Raw genomic sequence first — 19,692 nt, 5'->3', positions numbered from 1 at the left:
GTATAACATAAATCACATGCAACATACGTGACAGCAGACCCATGAGCTAGGAAGTATAAGTTGCACTTTCACGCACGTTTGTCATGAGTGAACAACTACGATTACCCAGTTTGCAACAACGATAAATAAGACATAGTAAACACAATAGCGACGAGCCAGAGATACATATAACTGTCAGTTTTCGTGAGTCAATGCTCCAGGTTTAACGAGGCACCGGACGTTAGTACCTGGGCAGAATAACGATAACGAAGTCATACCGCGAATATTGCGAGTTTTAGAAGTTGTTCTGGCCCCATCGCAGTGTTCTCAGAGTATATGCGCGTTTTAGGTAAATTTTGTCGTACTGGCGGACAATGGGCGAATTACCTGCCCGAAACACAGGCAATAGTTACTGTATTATAAGATATTGAAAAATAAGCTGTAACAATAATTTAGAAAAACAACACAGATATTTGAACCAAAATTTAAATTTAATATTTTGCAAATAATACTTCGTAAATTATTAACCCAATATTTGCTGAATGACTTCATCACAAATGTAGGCAAGTGAAATTAAAAAAAAAAAAAACTTCCATTTGAAATGAACATCCATATGCAGTTAATGATAATGCATTTATTATGCAAATGAATATTTATGTTCGTATACATAAAATATTGTTTTTGACACTCCGACGTCATTTCACACACATATAGGTATGCCATACGCCATCAAAACAAAAACCGGAATACTATTGAACGGTGTTTAAAGCGGGAGGGTCGTCACCTGCGCACGCGCGGGAATCGAGTCCCAAGCGACGATAACACACGCTAAAAACGCAAAGGCTCAAGGGTAGACGCTTGTTTGTAAACAATGACACGATATGGCCATTTGGCGCCTGCGCAGGTGACGACATCCCCGCTTTAATTCTGGTCTGAGTGGAATGAGTGGGAGAAGAGGGTCATTACAGTACTTGCCTTTCCTTTTTCATACGGCATCCTCGAAATATAATAGAAAGTAACTTAGCTGTAAGTAACAAGCTTTAAGCTTGACAAATATCTTTTAGAATAACATTTCAACATTGTTTAATATTTATATTCATAGTCACGTCCACCTTACTGTGGATTACGTTTGTCGCATTTGTACAAACCTTGAAGTGAGTGGCAAATAATATTTCCGTTAAATGTTAAATTAGGTAGATATAGTAATTTCACGCTGACCGCAATGAGTGTTATTATAGTATGCTGTACTCTTCGTTTGACATCTTTGCTGCATAGCTGAGGTTAATCAAAGATGCCCAAACACTCAACTTTTCATCGTCATCTTTGCCGTCTTCGGTGGTTGCATTCGTCACAACATTAAATTTGCTATGAAGAGGAATAGGAAGAAAAATGGAATAATTACACAAAACATACTAAAGAGAAGTGATAAATATCACGTATATTTATTATATGTATACAAAATGTGTCACTTCATCAATGACAATCTATAACCTGACAAATCGGACATACTTATTTATTAAATAAACATAACATATCACCATGATACGCGCAGACACTAACATACTCGAGGGTATCAGAACAACAGCATTAGTAGGAATATCAAATCGGCATACGTTTAAATAGCACAATCGACAATGTACCGAAATTAAACAAATTATTGGTGGGAACAGCACCACTACCATGTCGAAGTGAACACGAGGGGACGTCAAAAAGACAGGTGGCACCTATAAATCAATGAGGACCACGCATGACTATAACTAAACCATTACACAATCAGTCAAAGATATATATAGCAAGGTAACAAGAGGCTCAAGGCTCACGAGTTGTTGATTCTTAATTATACTATTCCACAAATGACACTAGCGATAACCCTTGAGTCATGATATAAGTTGTTCATTAAGGATGGTTATATACCTAGATGAATTTTCTACATCGGCAATAGTGTTTGGGAGTGGTTTTCCCATTGTCTCTGGAAGCAAAAGAAGCATCATGCCAGCCAAAATAGATACACATCCATATACGACAAAAGAAAGAGGCTTCCAAGTTGACGATAGAAGTTGAACAAACGGTGCAAAAATGGAACCCAGTCTTCCGAAGCAGGTTGCAGCACCGAGACCAGAAGCTCTGAAATTATATAGAAAAATACGCCTCACTCAATCATATCACTGTAACGACAATTAATGCGAGTATTATCAATGTTAACATGCTACAGACCTGAGTACAGTGGGGATCAACTCAGAGGTGTAAATATATGTAGTCCAGAAGGCAGCCGCAGCACCTAATTTACCAATCATAGCAACAGCAATTGATAGATGATTCAGATCTGTGAAGGAAAACGATTAGCATTAGAGATATGTTTTCTGCGGGTACTTATTGACAATATGCATTATAGGATTAGGTTTCCCATTATTTTATAATACCACCGTATGACAAGTTTCATGCATTTTATGGCAATCTTTTCAACCTTCTGACCATTATATGACCGTTGTGTACCCTCCATGTTAGTTTCTATTCATTCCATTATATGAGCATTTTCAAACTCATTGTGACAATTTATGCAAAACAAAAAAACTCTCTAGCCTGGATCTTGTGTATGTTTGTGATCATAGTTTGTGTTTGACCGAATAATAATAAAACTCACATATTCACTGTTAATTTATTCCCTAGTGTCAACAAAATGTTTGAATCAAATGCAAAAGTATGCACTTCTGGGAAGTGTCAGGACAATCATCGTGATATCCTTGACAATTATGAAACTATTATTGACAATTTACTGTAGCAAGAGCAATGAGCCTTAAACTAAACTGTTGTACAAATATCAGATTTTGTAATTTTCAGATTTAATCTGGGGATGAATACTCTTTCGACACTTAAATGATCAGCATCTTCATTGTTTCCACATTCCTAGTGGTCTATATTGGCTTGGTAGGTGCGCCAGTAATCCCATGACTTTCTATTTACTTACTTTTACGAACCAGTAACAGAACGAGTACGCAAATCAATCACAAACTCTTAATTGTTCATCTGCTGTCCAATTGTTCTCACATAAAAGCACATGAATAAAATTAACGTATAATTGCGACGATTGGATAAAAAAGGTTATGCGTGAAAACGATCACACAATGATCATGTTTGCAGAAAACGCGTAAATATTTGAGAATAGTCATAACATCTAATAAACAATTGGTCATATAATGTTAAAAACATGTTTTAAAATGGTGTCAGCAATTCGGCCACTTGCCCAACTGTTATCACGGAAGTTGTGAAAAGGTGAATACACATTTGAGAAAGCTTAATTTGTAATAAAGCTGCATGGATTACGCATTGTCATCGATTCAAATATATCTGCTCTGAAAATGTAGTTCGTTTACGTCACAATATCACCTACACTGTATCACTATACTTTTTTTGGGGGGGGTGAACTCGGATCAATATACATTTGTTGTGCCTTGAAATCTGATTTTAGAAACGGTATGCTAATTAGACCCACCTTCTGGAAAGAACTGACAGCCAATACACCCAGCTCCGGCAACAATGAAGAAAGAACAAAGCGGAATAGGGCGCCCAAATCGGTCGATCAAGAAAATAGCAAGAAGCGATGCAGGCACTTCGACAATTCCGGCCATAAAGAAAAGCAAGTATTCGTCTCCTGGCAAAGTGGCGATGTTGAGAGAAAGTCCATAGTAAACAAAGGCGACAGCAATCCTACAGTGGAAATGTTTCAATATATATATATATATATGTGTATATATAGTCTAGATGTGGGAGTCGATTATTCCAAAACAAAAGTGCTCAATACAAAGTATATGTAGAGGGAATAAATGCGGTAATAGAGGAATTAATACACAACTACATGAATATTGAAACTCGACAGCACTGTTTCGTAAGGTACAAGTACCTCACTCATCAGGAGCTTTATGTTTAATTCACTAGATTAGATTATAATTGCATTATAATTTGGTCATACGTTTCCATAAACAAGAGACCTAACAGCTGAAATAGCTCCACTGCTTTTGTAGTGCCTTCCCAAAAACATAATAATGTTCTGTACGATGATATACTAACTAATTGCCATGGTTATTCGTGTTCGCACAATGTTCTTGCCATATCACAACCATGGTAGTTTTCTGGCTGTTGCCATGGTAATTACAATTATTATCATCTTGTTACCAATGTCATGGAGATCAACACATGGGCCCAAAATACGAGGTGTCTAAGCAATCGAGCTTGTAGTTTTTAAAAAGAATTCGAATTATTCCCTAAATTAGACAATTGAAGATATCGTCACAAAATGAACAAATCTGAAATGAGCTCCACCCAAGGTACCTACATACCAAATATCAAAATAAAATTGTGTTGACGCCGGACGGACAATCGCCTATATAAACAGCTCCGCTATGTCATCTTCGATGACAGAGGACTTAATAGTTGGCTTAGCCGCTACTGTATATACAAGTCTTGTGATTGTTCGTGATTGCAGTAGTTGCAAGTAATTTTGATGTAGTGTCATCAATATAATATTAAAAGTATATGGCCACGACACCTAGTGTCCTCTTGATATGTGCACTGTGTGTCATTGAACGTCAAGGTTATTTTTCTTTATTATGAGTTTTTATTATTTGGGAAACATTGATACACCCGGAAGTACGTATTTTATTACGAATTTATTACGTATATTATTACGAGTCTCGTCATACCACGTCATGTCATGCAGAGTCTCATATAAGTATCGGTTTCACATTCGTATTACAGATTACAAACAAAAATGTGTACAAGACACACAACATATTACGTGCATTGTAGTCAAAATCAACATTACAACAAGGAAGGAGCTTTTATTAGGATTTCGTGAGGTACCCCGTGCGGGTGTTCGCCATTGGCTGAACCACATGTTCTTATTCGTCTATTATCGTAAAACTAAATTTGATGACAATTATAACGTTGTTATTTTCACTTATTATAACTGTACTTACCAGTGACAAAATATATTTAGACACCGCTTTCTGAGAACTGGTGTTCGAAGAAGATCAAAAAAGTTCAACTGCTTCTTACAGTTATTCGTAGACTTTGAGTCAATTCTTTTGTTACGTTCTTCCTGGTAGTAATGACGCAGTTTTGGTAGCTGCAATTTGTACAATGCATTGTTACAGTAATTAAAAGACATTTTGTTGTGACGGTAATGATGTTCCCCAACATTCTAATAAGTCCTACAGTATTCCCACGAGTTAAACTGAGATGGCATGATAGTATTTTTGCTAGAAAACGCTAGGAAAATGTCGATGGTCATAACTGTCCGTAACCTATACATTTTTTAGAAAGCATTTGACATGATTTTTTTTTTCCGGAAAATAAGGTTTCCTATCGTCTGATTGTGTTTCAGTATCACAGTTTCATTTTGTTTGTCAATTTTGATCAACTTCAGTTTGCGAAAATTAATATAGCAACTCGATTAGAAGATTACAAAGTCGCCGTTTCTGGGTTTTGAGTTTGTTGCTATAGCAAAAATAACCGTGGATATGCTATTTTGTCGTATCTGTTTATTTTAAGCGTCATGTGACCTTTTTTGTGAAAATGTCATCCCAATTGATTTCGAAGAATGTATATGTTATTTGCCCAGTTATAGCTATCATCATTTTCTAACAAAAACACTGCTTCCTTGAAATACTTGCACCACCGTCAGTTTTGGCCCTACCTATGGTCATTAACTGTAAATATAAGATATTACACATAACCAAACTAATTGCCCAATAACATAATTTTGCTATGCGTGATTAGTGAAAACAGGCGACAAAGCGCGTGATTGCTAGGTGTATAAGCAACTCATTTTCACGATATATCAACATACCATCAACCGTTGTTTATATATAATTAGTTATAGGAAATTACACCATAACGGTAGTAAAAATATACTGTAAAATAATTTATTTTCGCTGATGAGACGAGTCAGTGGAAATAACATCCAACGAGTATACCCTTTTCCCCTATATTTTACATACAACTCACCGAAAATTCCAAACAAAACAACTATAAATCTTTTCAGTGAAAAATAATTCCAGCTAAAATAAAGTATTTTACAGTAGGTAATATTTCCTGTGCAAACAAGACACCAATCATGTCAAACGTGAATGAATGTGTAATTTATTCCGAGTTGGCTCCTATTAGATAATACGCCATCGTTCACCCGTTTTCAATGACTGGTGGATGGTTTGCACACGGGATAGTAATCGTAGTTGTACCAGTAGACTTATGTCAGCCTTGTTGACTCTCGCAGCTTTTAGAATAATCACTTCAGCCTCCTTGATATCGCCCCGAGACATAAGCCATCGCGGAGATTCTGGTATGCACCTTAAGCGGTAGTAATGAACACGATCAAAATGTGGGTAAAATGATGGAGCAGTAATATCTATTGATATAAAAACTACTAAACATGCACAGTATATGAGGCAATAATACAAAACTGAATAGCAACATCTTGGTTATTTGAAAACCTCGCCTAACTTTCATTCTACATTCATTCAAATTCATCTACATTGAAAGAGTATGGTGAAGACAGTAGTAGTATAAATGTTCCGTTATTATTATACACAGTGTTGAATTTATCGGAATTTTTTTGTTTTGTACAATTGAATTGTCATGTCCTAAGCTCAGCAGTAAACATTACGGATTGTTTCACCACAGAAAAAATGTATATTCTACAACTCACGCCGAGAAATGCTATGATCTCTGATGTCACTCATTTTCAAATTGGTGCATGTTTTTTCTCTCTCTCAAAACCAATACTGACATTGTTTTATTGTGATAATTATAGATTTGTTATCATTTTGAAACGTGTTTGTATGTAATGATTCATCCTTTATCTATCAGACGTGGTTTGTCCGTGCAATCAGAAGTGACAAAATAGTTCTAAAGTCTACTTTTTCTTCTGCTAATTAGAAAAATATTAGGATGGCATTAAAAGGTACAAAAAATGCAACAATACAGTGTAATTTGCGGCTTGTGTATATTGATTAAATAGGAATAAACACCATATGTCTGGTTTGGATGAAAAAGAGATACGATCTCCGGTGTGTTTGTGTTTGGTATTAATGTAGCAGGCGAACAAGCTTGTACTCAAACAAGCCAAAGCTGTGACAATTTTTAGTTTTTGTCTTGTAATTCGTGGTAGATTTACCACCATGCTCTTTTAAATATCCATGAATATGTATATCCTTTTTCTTATAGATATGTTAAATTTTGTGTTGGTTCAGAAAGTAAGTTGTTATGAGGGTTGGAGTGGCTGGACAACATTAAATGCCAAGCTTCAAATGGTTACATCGCATATTGAAACATTGTGTTATCAGTACACACTATCTTTCAATTGAAAATGGCGTGAAACGAAGATTAAGAGTGAAGTATAAATCATGTTTACATAGCCTTGCTGGTGTTTGTATGTGTCGTTTGAGCTCAGCAAGATTTAAAAAGTGCATATTAGGCACTTGATTTTCTAAAGCTCATAACAGGCATATCCTGTAATACAGTGCAATGGAATCGTTGCCCCTATAATGCGAAAAAGCATAACTTACCAGATGTATGCTAGCATGAATATCTGCGGAAGACTTAACACCAGACATAACTGCCTCCAATCACGTATTAGATAAGCCAGGCCAGCAAGCGAAGCGTATCCAAAGGAATAAAAAACGACCACACTGTTGCACGCAAATGCTCTACGTGATGGCCCGATCCATTCTAGGACTAGAAGGAGAAATAAAATAGGAATAGTTTGTCACATTGATATCTAGTACAATTATTGTGAATTTTAGATGAGCATTCTGCATATAGAATTCAAATATTCACAGCAAGCATTCAGCTTTCACGGTGCATCGGAAACGCGTTTAGCTTAGTTTTCTTTGAGATACAACTCGTTATATCATAAACAAGGCTATGAGTACGGTATTATAACACGCTTCCGTAAATATTTTGTACGTGAAAGAATAAATGCAATATAAGTAGTCAATTAACAAGACCTCTGAAGAAAATGAAGGAATCTAGCAAATCGTATACATTGGATTCTCGTTATCGGTTTTATTCATAATTAATATTAATTAATAGATATATGCAGCCACGACTAACGCAGTTTCAGTTGAATTCGTGCAACGATGCTGCCAGATAGACAGACAATACAGTCAAAATTAGCCTTACCGTAACTGAAAGCGATAACGTACGAACCAACAAATGTACCACCGTAGAGGAACTGGCAGATGAGAAATATCGGAAAGTAAGGTGCGAATGCCGAGCACACACTAAAGAGTATATTGCATGACAGAGCGATGAATATGTATAATCTTCTGCCATGTCTACAGGAGTGAATTGAGAATATTATATGTTATCAGTGTTATTAAATCCCCATATTTGTAGTGGCAGTTCGTTCTGTAATAAAAATATCGCATTACTGCAAATTCACATGAGTGGTAATAAGGTGGTATTAAACAGTAGATCACACACAAATCATGGAATACAATGTCTCCGGGCGGTGGCCAAGCCCACGGAGTAACGTAAGGCGGCCACCGTCAAGTGTCAATATATAATTGCCATGTCATTCGTAGACATTGTTTTCATGAGCACGAAAATATTTCAATATACGCACATTGGGTTCACGTGAAATAAATGTTCCTGTCTGGGTGCCAATGTTGAGCATCTGCCCGCATAACACAATAGAAAGTGCGATTGTTTAAACTAATTACGCTGTAATTCGTATTGACAAGTTATGATTTGTATTGTTTACAGGCAAAACAGAATGAAACACCAGTTCAATGAATACGATAAGAGTGCAATCACCTGTCAGATAGCGGGGATACCACCACTGTTCCTGCCAGTATACCCATCTGCACTGTAGCCTGAGCAAACTCTCGCAACCAGCCTCTATCACAAACTAGGTCCCACTGTAATTAAAGACAACGAAAATTAAAGAAACAATGCAGTAACTTTGGGAACTTTGGATCATGATTAGATATCACTTGAAAATTTAAGTAAATGTTGGACACGCGTGTGTTACATTATTTCATTGAATGAATACTGTTACTATACCACCTCACTAGCAACACGAATAGTCCCAAAACATATATATTCCAAAACCCATTGCATAACACAAGCACTACCACAGTCACCATTACCTCCACTGAACAGTAAACCCATAATGCATCAGCAGTGGTGAATTCTTACTAGCAACCACCTATACTTCTTTCTATGTAAAACAATGTTTAATGTCAGCCAGTGCGTCAGCCACTAACTACGGCAGGTGGAACACCCCGACCCTGCATTTTCCAACATTAGTCAGAACATGGTAAAGCACACAAGTTGATATTGAGTATTCCAATGGGCGAGCAAATACCAGACAAGGCATTTGAAGAACGGATGAATGAGTATGTTGACTTTTGAATGAAGATAGATCCAATGTCTAGATTAGGTGAGGTGAATCTGTAAGTATGTTATAGTTTTAGAGGACATTCTATGCATCACTGAGGTCAACATCCACAAGAAAACACCCAAAGACCAATCTATCGACCACAGCAGAAAGATATTTTTTTCATATGCACATTTGGGACACTATGATTGCCTCAATGCCAAACAAAACCAGATGATACAAAAAACAATCTACATTAAAGAGCTCATGAATGTAGGGTATACCAGGGTCAACATGAAGGGCAGATCCAATGGCAGATCATATGTGAAGATAAATGCATTACATGTTTCAATTGCTTTGTCTCAAAGGGCAGCTACTGAGAAGTTTAAGGACCATCTGTATGGAAACAGGTTTACTGACAATAACTCACTCAGGGATGTGATCTAAACTTGATGCAACAGGGCAATGGTTGTTGCCAGTATTGCCTGCCTTTAATTTTGAGCTGAATAACAGAGCCAGTAATATCAATGGTAATGCAGATGCTCTTTCAAGAATGTCTCATAGAAAGGCTGAAGAAACGCGCAGAGTGGTTAGTGGTGTCATGAAGCAGATACCAGAATGAGCATGATCAATGGATATTCATCAAAGTTTTCAAATCACAAAACTGGTGAGGTAAGTGCATAGAAAGAATGTTGTGCATTGTCATCCCTAACTGTCTGAGAAATGCAAGTGTTTCACAGGAATACACCAATATCAATCAAGTACTGAATTATTTGAATAGAGGCAGAAGACTCAGCAGAAGAGTGCATGTAATAGAAGAATACAAAGATACAATTCTGCTATATAAGCAATGGATTGATTACAGGTATCTACTAAATAGGTGTATTCATGATGGCAAAATAAATACTATCTGGCAACTAGTCTTCAAAATGAGAGAGAGAGAGACTGGCACTGATATATAACCTACCAAGAAAAGGCAGAAAGACAGAAAGTGAAGATAGTAGTTCAAGTGAAAACAACTGTGACTATGATACCTTAGATGAATCATTACAGCCAAAACAAAGTCAGCTTGGACAATCAGTTGTGACAAAACAAACGCAGACAGTGATATATTTGGTGAATAAAAATACAAAATAAACGCAATCAGAGGCGCCGACCACGCGCGATGGATAAATAGAACGCGCCGTGACGCGGTCTCACCAGCCTCTTTCACTCACGCAATAAAATTATGCTATTTCCCAACGCACTTGTATAATACATTGAGACGAAGAAAAAAAATGTAAATCAGGCTTGTAATCACTAGTAACTCAACTTCAAAGCAACATTGATTACTGCAAAAGTGGACAAATTCAAGCTAGCCATAACATTCAAAATTCAAAAGATCTTGTTGAATGTCAAACAAAAATAAACCCAATGTTTAGAAAGACAAAAACAACAATATAAAAATATTACAAACAAGAGTGCAAAAAAAGTTAGGAGCAAAAGACGAGAAATGCGTGTGGAAAAGCGATGAGATAACTCGAAGAAAATTGTGCTAATGTGAGAACACGCTATATACCCGGCTGAGTACTCGCTAGAACATCGAGAAAATTTGTCATTTCAAATGGCACCCTTACAAATAATTGTCTGCGATTGTGTGAACATGATAACGTGCAAACAAAGAACTTAGCTCGTGGTCCACCAAAGAATAGTAATACTAATTAATAAGCAATTATCCAGTACTGGAAATTATTGCGGATACTAATCACGTTTTTTATCAGAAAGTTGGATACTTGAACGTGTAGTAGACGAGCTTAGGGATTGGTCAGTTACTTCGACCTAGGGGGGGGGGTCGGCAGATTCCATTTTGCCAGCTCTAAATCTCAGTCGACCCACCCCCTATCAAATAAAAAAAAAGTGGGTGACCCCCCCCCCCCCCAACATTATATTATTATGTGCTTATGAAAACAAAGGAAACCTTGATTTTGCTTAAATTTGTGTTGGATTTTGGTATTTTACAGAGCAAAATATGTATATTTAAAAGTTAAAAAAACAAAAAAACTATTTATTTTTTCATCATTTATTTTAATTTATATATCAACATTTTCACAAATTTAACTTTTTTGATTTGCTGAACAAAAACTGTCACTGCTCTTTGTCCTAATTGATGTGTTGTCTTTCCGTCTCCTGTTATAATTGGATAAATCCAGTAAATATCTTATACAATGGTGACTTCAGACTTTAAATAAAATAATCTGATATCAGCAGCACATGGACTTGGGATGTGTTTAAAACTTAACTGTATAATTGGGGTTCTAGCCGCATTGCATTGCATTTGGCAACTTTAACCTCAAAATACTTAGCCTATAACATTTTTTGCATCAACAAATTTATAGGTAATAGTTCTTATTAAGAACACATTTGTACGATTAACTTTTTTATCATTTGTTCTGAAATAAAATTTGACAATTCTTGTTTGGTTTCTACACATGTAGAAGGTAATAAAGTTGAAAACAAACAAAACAAAAAGTGTGACAAACAAACAAGAAAAAGTAAACTACTATGGTAATATTATTTGCTCTCTTATTGTATACGCTGTTTTGATATATTTAATTATATATGCATGAGCGCGTGTGTGAATTCTGGAAAACATTATATCAAAAACAAGGTGACCCCCCCTATTCGCACAATCAAAAACAGGGTAACCCCCCCTACTGATCCACCTACCCCCCCCCAGGCCGAAGTAACTGACCAATCCCTTAATAGCACTGTCGCATGTCCTTCGTCTTAGCCACATAACCACCGCAGTCCACTTGTGATCATTGAATGTTTAGTTTGATGATTGATTAACATATATTCATTGTAAAGCTGTTGCATTCAAGTTGTGTTACTACAAGTTGATTTAAACTTGTTCCTTTCGTTGCCAACGTATTTAATATACGGAAATAGCATGGGTGTGCGTTTGCCTGAGTGAAAGATGCAGGTGAGACTCCTCTTCGCAACGCGTTCTATTTATTTCCAATGTGCGTGGTCGGCGCTTTTGATTGCGTTTATTTTGTTCTTTTATTCTCGAAATCTATCACTGACAGCGTTTGTTTGTCTCACAACTTAATGTCCAAGCTGACAGGTCAATGCCCGAGGTACACATGAACAATACATATCCCGAAGAGACATGCCACAATATATCAAAATAAACCACACTTACTGTTCACTCAGATATATCTCCCAAACAGATCACCTCAGAATATTTACAAGATACATCAAGCAGCAATCCCACACCAAAATCAGTATGCAGTATCTAATTAGTCCACCGCCACCACCTGTAGTTGTCTAAGATGTAGCTACCCAGTCTTAAATCCAACTGAGTTACTCCTAAACAGGTATGTCTAGTCTGCCTACCCAAATAATAGAACCATTTAATTCTGAAATATAGCTCAATCTGTCACCTACACCAATATAGAAACTCTCAGTCAGAGTGTTAACAGATGGCAACTCCTCTGACTGTCCCAGGCCTGAACCTCAATATGATGGAAATACAACACCAGAATCCAACCTGATAGATTGATGTATTACTGCATGACACTGGTGTGTGACTGCAAGCACAGAAAATCCATAATCGATGAGACTAGCCAACAGACATAGGAATGAGACTGAAGTTATTAGACGGACTAATAAACTATGCAGCTCTACGTGCGCCCACACACAATACCATACAGTAAAAAATCATGACTAAGACAGATGGAACATGAATGTGATTAAGCAACAGTATTGAAAGCCATTTTGAACTAAATGATGAATATATGTGTCTGGGCATTGTGTAGTAATATTTATTTGTTGTTCTTTGTTAAATATAAAAAAATTGCATCTCGTTGTAATGTAATTATCATTAATCACAACAGTATATGGCGCCCTCTGTGTCAAGATCATGACTAACCCACCCACCCCCAATTGACCCTTGACACAACACCTGCTTCTGAATTTGTACTTACAATAGGTACGCGATGTCATCCTAATCGTTTTATATTGCGTATTAGTTATTCAAACCAACCGTTTTTGGTCGGTGGATCAATATTTATTTAGTGTTTGAGGTCATGTACAAATTAATAGAAATTTGTATAAATTTGTTGATTCATTGATGTTTGTAAGAGTTATTTTCCACACAGAACGTAACGCGTTTTCCAATTCCGGTTACACTTGTTTTCAAACACGTATTGCGCACAGTTTTCTGTACAAGGCGAGTCTTGACCTGACACTGACACCGTTCATCTGCATAACACACACAATCACAATGGGCTCGCAAGGAATTTCTATAAACTGTTCAAAACACATAGACTGTAGCCCATTGTGGTTGTATGTCCTGCCATGAAGATAAACATTGCCTCCCTTGCCATGTTATGACGTGCCTGCATTTGTGCAATATGACAATTTAACGAAACTTACCTCGGTAACGGTGCTGGTTCGGTGGTTAGCGACGTCGAAACTCCATCCGCTGTCACACGCCGTCCTTGGCATTTCTGTTTCGCACATCATTGTATTGTTGTTGTGTTTCTCTACCCTTTCACTCGTATTTCTAGGATGTATGTCGTAGCGAAAACAGCTGTTCGGCTGGCATCGATTGTCGCTCATATCGTACGGTATATACATACTAACCGTAGCATTGTTCTTCGACAAGAGTTCGGTTGAAATTTTACAAACATGAGGCACTTTTGAGTTTATGAACGCCGGACTAAGCAAAAGTATACTATTGGATATCATACAGCAACAAAGTAGGGAGTATACTAATTTTTGATAGCGTCCGAAATCCCCGAGGTGGAGCAATACCTCGTCGAATTCTAACCGCATCCTGTAGCCCCGGCTGATTCGATATGTCCTCAGCGTCAGTGTGACAATAAATTATCTAGAGCATAGGATGGCCAGAGCGTTCTTGCTTGTCGGGGTCATTCATTATGTCATAGGGGCTACATGGTTATGCGCATGTGTACAAGTTGTTTACCGGCACGGCAGGGGAGCTGCAGGTCATAGCGTTGACTAGCGTTACTGTTGTAGGACGGTTTTTTGTTACTAGTAGTTTAAAATCAACAAATATGCTACCACCTGCTACGTTCACACGGCAGCAGTCTTTTTGTCCTGTTTGTCGCTGGTCTGGAAGACGACTTGTCCGGGATCGTTTTGTGACTACAATGTTTACATTCATTATGTCATAGGGACTGCATGGTTATGCGCATGTGTACATGTTGTTTACCGGCACGGCAGCGACACTGCAGGTCATTATTGAATAGCGTTGCTGTTGTACGACGGGTTTTTGTAAGTTTAAAATCAACAAATATGCTACCACCTGCTACGTTCACACGGCAGCAGTCTTTTTGCCCTATTTGTCGCTGGTCTGGGGGACGATTTCTCCGGGGTCGTTTCGTGACTACAATGTTTACACGTAATTGTCAATCTTAAAACTAAGCTGATAAGGTACTGGGCAAACAGTACAGGGGGTAGGCCGGTATTTTTTGAAAGTCGCGTATATAAAAGTATATGACCCGTCACAAGCATCTGCATGAAAATTGCTGATCAGTGGCGGATCCACAGGGGGGGGGGGGCATGGCCCCCCAAACGCATGACGATTCATATCATCTGGATTACGCATAGCCTCTCTTTTGCTGGATCCGCCTCTGTTGCTGACCTCCCCCGTGAATGGTTCATAAAAAGTTGGAAGACTTGCCCACTGTAAAAATGCATGTTTTATTGTGTGCGGGGCAAAGCTGTCATATACATAATCTTAATAACTGGAAATGGTTTCAAAACGGAAAACTGTTTTATTACCTTTAATAATTATGGACAATAAATAACGAAAATCTGTGAGTCATAACATTTATAAAAAATGTGCTGAGATTCACTCTGAAATATAATTTTACAATCGCATACGAATCGTCAAAACGTACAGTTTAGTGACAGTTGGGAATGATTCCAAGATTTAACAATTCCATGAGAACATCGCGATGTTCTTTTAACACATGAAACGGGTGTGCATTGGTCAAATTTTGTATAGTTTCAATACGCATACTAGCCTGACAAGTTGGCGTAGGTGGCGCCCTGGACTGCTGCGAACCCCACGCTGCAGTCCAGGGCGCCACCTTTGCCAATTTGTCAGGCTGTACGCATACAAGCACCCGTATATATTTTGACAATAATGTTATGAACGGGATCTTCGTGGAGGTGCCGGTTCCGTCCTCAAGGAATACCTATTTTCGTTCTGTACAGATCGTCCCGCTTTATTCACACAAGCAGTCAGCCGAGGTAACTTCTCGCTGCACTGTTCTCTCCTCTTACAAATGTTACAACCTCTCTATGTTAAATATGCGATCAGCCAATCGCTGTAGTCGCTGGCACGAGCGCGTGAGCAGGACAAAGTTGCTACTACTAAATACAATAAGTAAACATTCTATTTATAAAATTCCTGTAATATATGTTTATAATCTCCACCCTAAACATGCAAGTTGTTGATTCTAAGCAATAGTGTCGTGGCATGTGAACCGAATATGCGAACGTTAAGTCGCTATCATAACACATTCCTCCTCTGACAAATTTGAACTGTTCTAAAAACAACACATTAATCGACAACTCATTAATCTCACTAATCTTAGAATCACGTGGGGCTATATCCTTCCCATCCGTACTCATAAACTTCTTAAAAACTTCAAAAATATGTGTTGCAAATACTTCGTCTGCCGAGAAATGTTTAAATTTACCTCACAAAGTTATTAAATATCAGTTCAAAACGTAGATTCTGGGCGTTTACATAAAATACAATTCAACATCACAAAACAACGTTCATAAATTCGACAATTATAACAATAAACTCCCTTTCTTTCTGACAGTAACATGTAAGTCCGTAATGTGGTTGTAAAACTTTAGTCGGACCACAAATACCAGCAATATTGTTGAGCCACGACAAGCTTGTATTCTGTAACATGGCTTGGAACAGTAGGTTTAAAAATGCTGCCAAAGCAGCAAATACTGTTACTGTTATTTGCATGTACCCCCCACCCGTCCATTAACAGAAACTAAGGCTATTACGTATACCGCACCTATGATTGATGTACTGTGACGTCACGTGCTGTGACGTATTTTGAAACCCGAATTCTGAACCTACATTCTTGCCACATTTACTATCCTTTCATACCAGTTCAATTTCCTTTTGTTATTTCATCCAGATGTCATGATATTTAAAACCATCCTTCATTTCACAGTCACCCTAGTTTTCACTTATCTAAAAAAAATTACTGATCAAAGGACTAATCACTCCCATCATGCAATTCCCCATTATAGTGCTTCCGCGGACACAGCGACGATCACCAACATAAATGCAAAAAACCCTTGCTCTCGGGAGCTGAGTAATAACCAGAGTTACATGATGATGTCTGGATTTTTCAATGTTTTTTTTATACACATGTCTTCAAAAACATAATGTAATAACAGGACTGAATACTATCGAAAAACAAACATGCGCCGTTTTCGGTTTCCTGTAGGATTTACCTTTTTGTTTTGTTTACTTAACAGTCACGTGATAACTATTAAATTCTATCCAAAATGACCCGGAATTTCAGGAAGTGTGAGATAAGAGGTTTCATAAATATATGGTTTACTATAGTTCAGGACAATTCTTATATGAAAATATGAAGCCTAACTATAGCATACCTGTTATGTCTACTACATCCTTAAATAAATTTTCCGAAGATAGTTCATTTTATTGTGTAAAAAATGCTCATTTTACGCTAACCTTCCATAATGTAAAGCTGCATAATTTGAAGTGGAAAATGCCATTTCAGCTGGAACAGTAATAGCGAACAAATTATTTAATTAATTCATTAGTTTCCGAACTGCTTCCCGGCCGAATTCCCGAGTTTCGAATTGATAGCGTTTGTTTAAAAAAATCATCTTTTTCAACTAGAAATCTGCGCTCGTTTGTACCCATCCTCACTCACTCCGCTATCTTTAAAAACAATGTTCAAGTTAGTCCTCTTTTTTCACGCTCACTCAACAAACGGTTAGGCAACGATCTCTGCGCTTTGCAAATTTGACATTTAGAACGTCGTTACCAAATTACCATCAGACTGTGCGCCCTAGTCAAACGTCACAGTAACCCGGAAAGTGCCGCAAGAGTCTGACCTTTTTCGTCTTTGTGGTACTTACCTTCATCCCTTCTACTCGTCTATATTTAGGAAAATATTCATTTCACAAAGAAGTATGTGAAAAATATTTTTCATACCGATTATCCATATCGATAAAATGTGAATTGTTTTACCGGCCTCGCTGTGCTCTGTGGACCTGCCGACGTTTATGTTGTGTTTCGCAATGATATCAACCCCGTGATTTTGAAATTTCGATTATATATGGTTCAGGAAATTCATTTTCACAAACATAAAAACACCAAAAAATGCGTGGTGCAACTGAATGCAGGGCATCAATTGTAAATATTTAGTAAACCTAACGTTCGTGGCTGCTTCAGTTTTCACCATCATTTTTTACATGTTTATGTGACCGAACTGTGAGTTACAGACCGCATACATTTGTTGTTTTGTTTGTTATTAAATTTGAACGTTAAACAAAACAACAAATCTATATTGCTCGTTAATCGATGTTTACATCCGTTAGTACCTTCCATGATGTTTATTACTAAATGTGGACGTTCAACGAGAGAGATGCTGAACTGTTCGAGTTACGAGTTATTCAATTTCGAGTTGCTAACTCGAAGATTGAATAACTATCAATTAAAGTTCGAGTTACAAAATCTGAAAGGTAAACAAAACAAAATTACATGTTGCCCTCGAAGTTTAGTTAGCTGTTATTTAAAGTTCGAGTTACTGAATGTGAATGTTTAACAAAAAGCAAAATGTGTTTTGCCCGTAACTCGAAGTTCTGTTAACTATTGATTGAACATCGAGTTACAATTTGGACGTGGTTTCACAAACGTGAGTATGGTTTCAAAAATATGGGCATGGTCATTTCTGTAACTCGATGTTTTCGTAACTCGATGTTCGTAACTCGAAGTCCGTAACTCGTACAATTCAGCATCTCGTTGACTTGCTGCTATATTCATATGTCTACCTCTATCCAGGTAGCTTATTCTTGAATGTACCTGATTTACGTCAATAACATGTTAAGGGAACACGATACGCGGCAACATTCATGAACTGATTAGTGTGCCAGGTTTGCGTATACTATTCGACTATCTCATTGCAGAGAAAAAACTAGGATTTTGTAGCGATTTCGCTTGATTTTTAGTTGCGCTTGCCGAGCGTTTCGCCAGTGCGCTCAGCTATGCGCTTTGAGACATTCGGTCTGCGGTTGCGCAGTTCGTCTACCCAACAAATCTGAGAGTTGTGGGTTTTGCCTTGTGACGGCACAGTTTTGTTTGAAAAAAAACAACAGTTTTTTACCTCCATGCATAAACCCCTGCATAAACCTATACTCAAGCCGTGTGCATCTCCGTGTTTCACTGTTATAATGCAAAAGGGAACGCAGTGTAGCGTATAGCTGCGCACAGGATGGCGCCGTGTATGTTTGTAAAAATCAATTCTTTGTCAGACTGAAGCTGCTGAAATTAGGTTTATCAGTCATGACAGCCATGATTAAAAATTAGTAAAAAGGCATCAATAATAAGACTCAATTCAATCAATGCTCTTGAACTCTTTCAACTTGTATATTTTTGTTCATACATGCATTCAGCTCTACGAGCGTGACCGGAAGATTGCCATGATTGAGTATTGGATAATAATACAAATCATGTTCACCCTATGTGGCTTCCGCCCTCTAGTGGCAGATTTGAAATCTTCTTTCTTAGGATGCGAGTAGAATCTCGCAAAACAAACAGACCGAATAGCTTCACCTTCTCGATGGTGTATCATTTCGCATAGAAAACAGTCTTTTTTGTTTCATGAATTTTATGCATTTGTAGACTTCTTGTTGTGTTTGGGGATTTTTATTGATAGTAATAATTATTTTGTGTTGCATTTTTGACACTTTTACTCATTACTGATTTGATCTTTCCAGGTGACTCGCCCTTTTGTATCCATGCGCATTATTGCCGTTTGATGATACAAGCAAGACGTGGAAGCTGTTTCCGTTATGTCACCGTCAATTTCGAATATTTTCAATTATTCCAAGGCTTTACAGGTCGCCAATGAGTTTTTACGGAGCTTAAGATTGTGAATACGATGTTCAGGAATGTGCTTGGTTTTACACTACTGATCGTTCGTTGTATTGTGTTAAGCAGACCTGCACTGTTGCTATGAATAAATCACATCTCTTGTATACGAAACTCTTGCAAAGTTGTCAATCTAGAGTAAAGCTCTTGGTGATAC

At 37.5% G+C, this 19,692-nt stretch overlaps 1 protein-coding gene across 1 annotated transcript; it reads right to left on the bottom strand.

The window, feature by feature from the left end:
- Positions 1-593: 593 nt before the first annotated feature.
- LOC102809021 (organic cation transporter protein-like) lies at positions 594-14,270 on the bottom strand. The gene is made up of 10 exons (XM_006823891.3): positions 13,778-14,270; positions 8,794-8,897; positions 8,158-8,312; positions 7,542-7,710; positions 6,216-6,324; positions 4,953-5,101; positions 3,470-3,684; positions 2,194-2,302; positions 1,894-2,103; positions 594-1,344 (listed from the first exon to the last, which is right to left on the bottom strand). The coding sequence occupies exons 1-10, from the start codon at positions 14,177-14,179 to the stop codon at positions 1,212-1,214; spliced, it is 1,755 nt and encodes a 584-aa protein (XP_006823954.2). The 5' UTR covers positions 14,180-14,270; the 3' UTR covers positions 594-1,211.
- Positions 14,271-19,692: the final 5,422 nt, after the last annotated feature.

This window comes from Saccoglossus kowalevskii, chromosome 1 (assembly GCF_978046115.1).
Source record: "Saccoglossus kowalevskii chromosome 1, keSacKowa6.1, whole genome shotgun sequence".
Lineage (NCBI taxonomy): Eukaryota > Metazoa > Hemichordata > Enteropneusta > Harrimaniidae > Saccoglossus > Saccoglossus kowalevskii.
Note: the sequence above shows the minus strand (reverse complement) of the source record. Positions and strands in the feature narration are given on the sequence as shown.

Bases quoted from the DNA above. Each gene is read 5' to 3' on its own strand.
- LOC102809021 (XM_006823891.3), bottom strand. From the start codon at position 14,179: ATGCGGTTAGAATTCGACGAGGTATTGCTCCACCTCGGGGATTTCGGA. The intron at 8,313-8,793 runs GTGATTGCACTC...TCACTCCTGTAG, and splicing joins GTATCCCCGCTATCTGACAG to ACATGGCAGAAGATTATACA. The intron at 6,325-7,541 runs GTAAGTTATGCT...CTACCGCTTAAG, and splicing joins TTCATGCTAGCATACATCTG to GTGCATACCAGAATCTCCGC.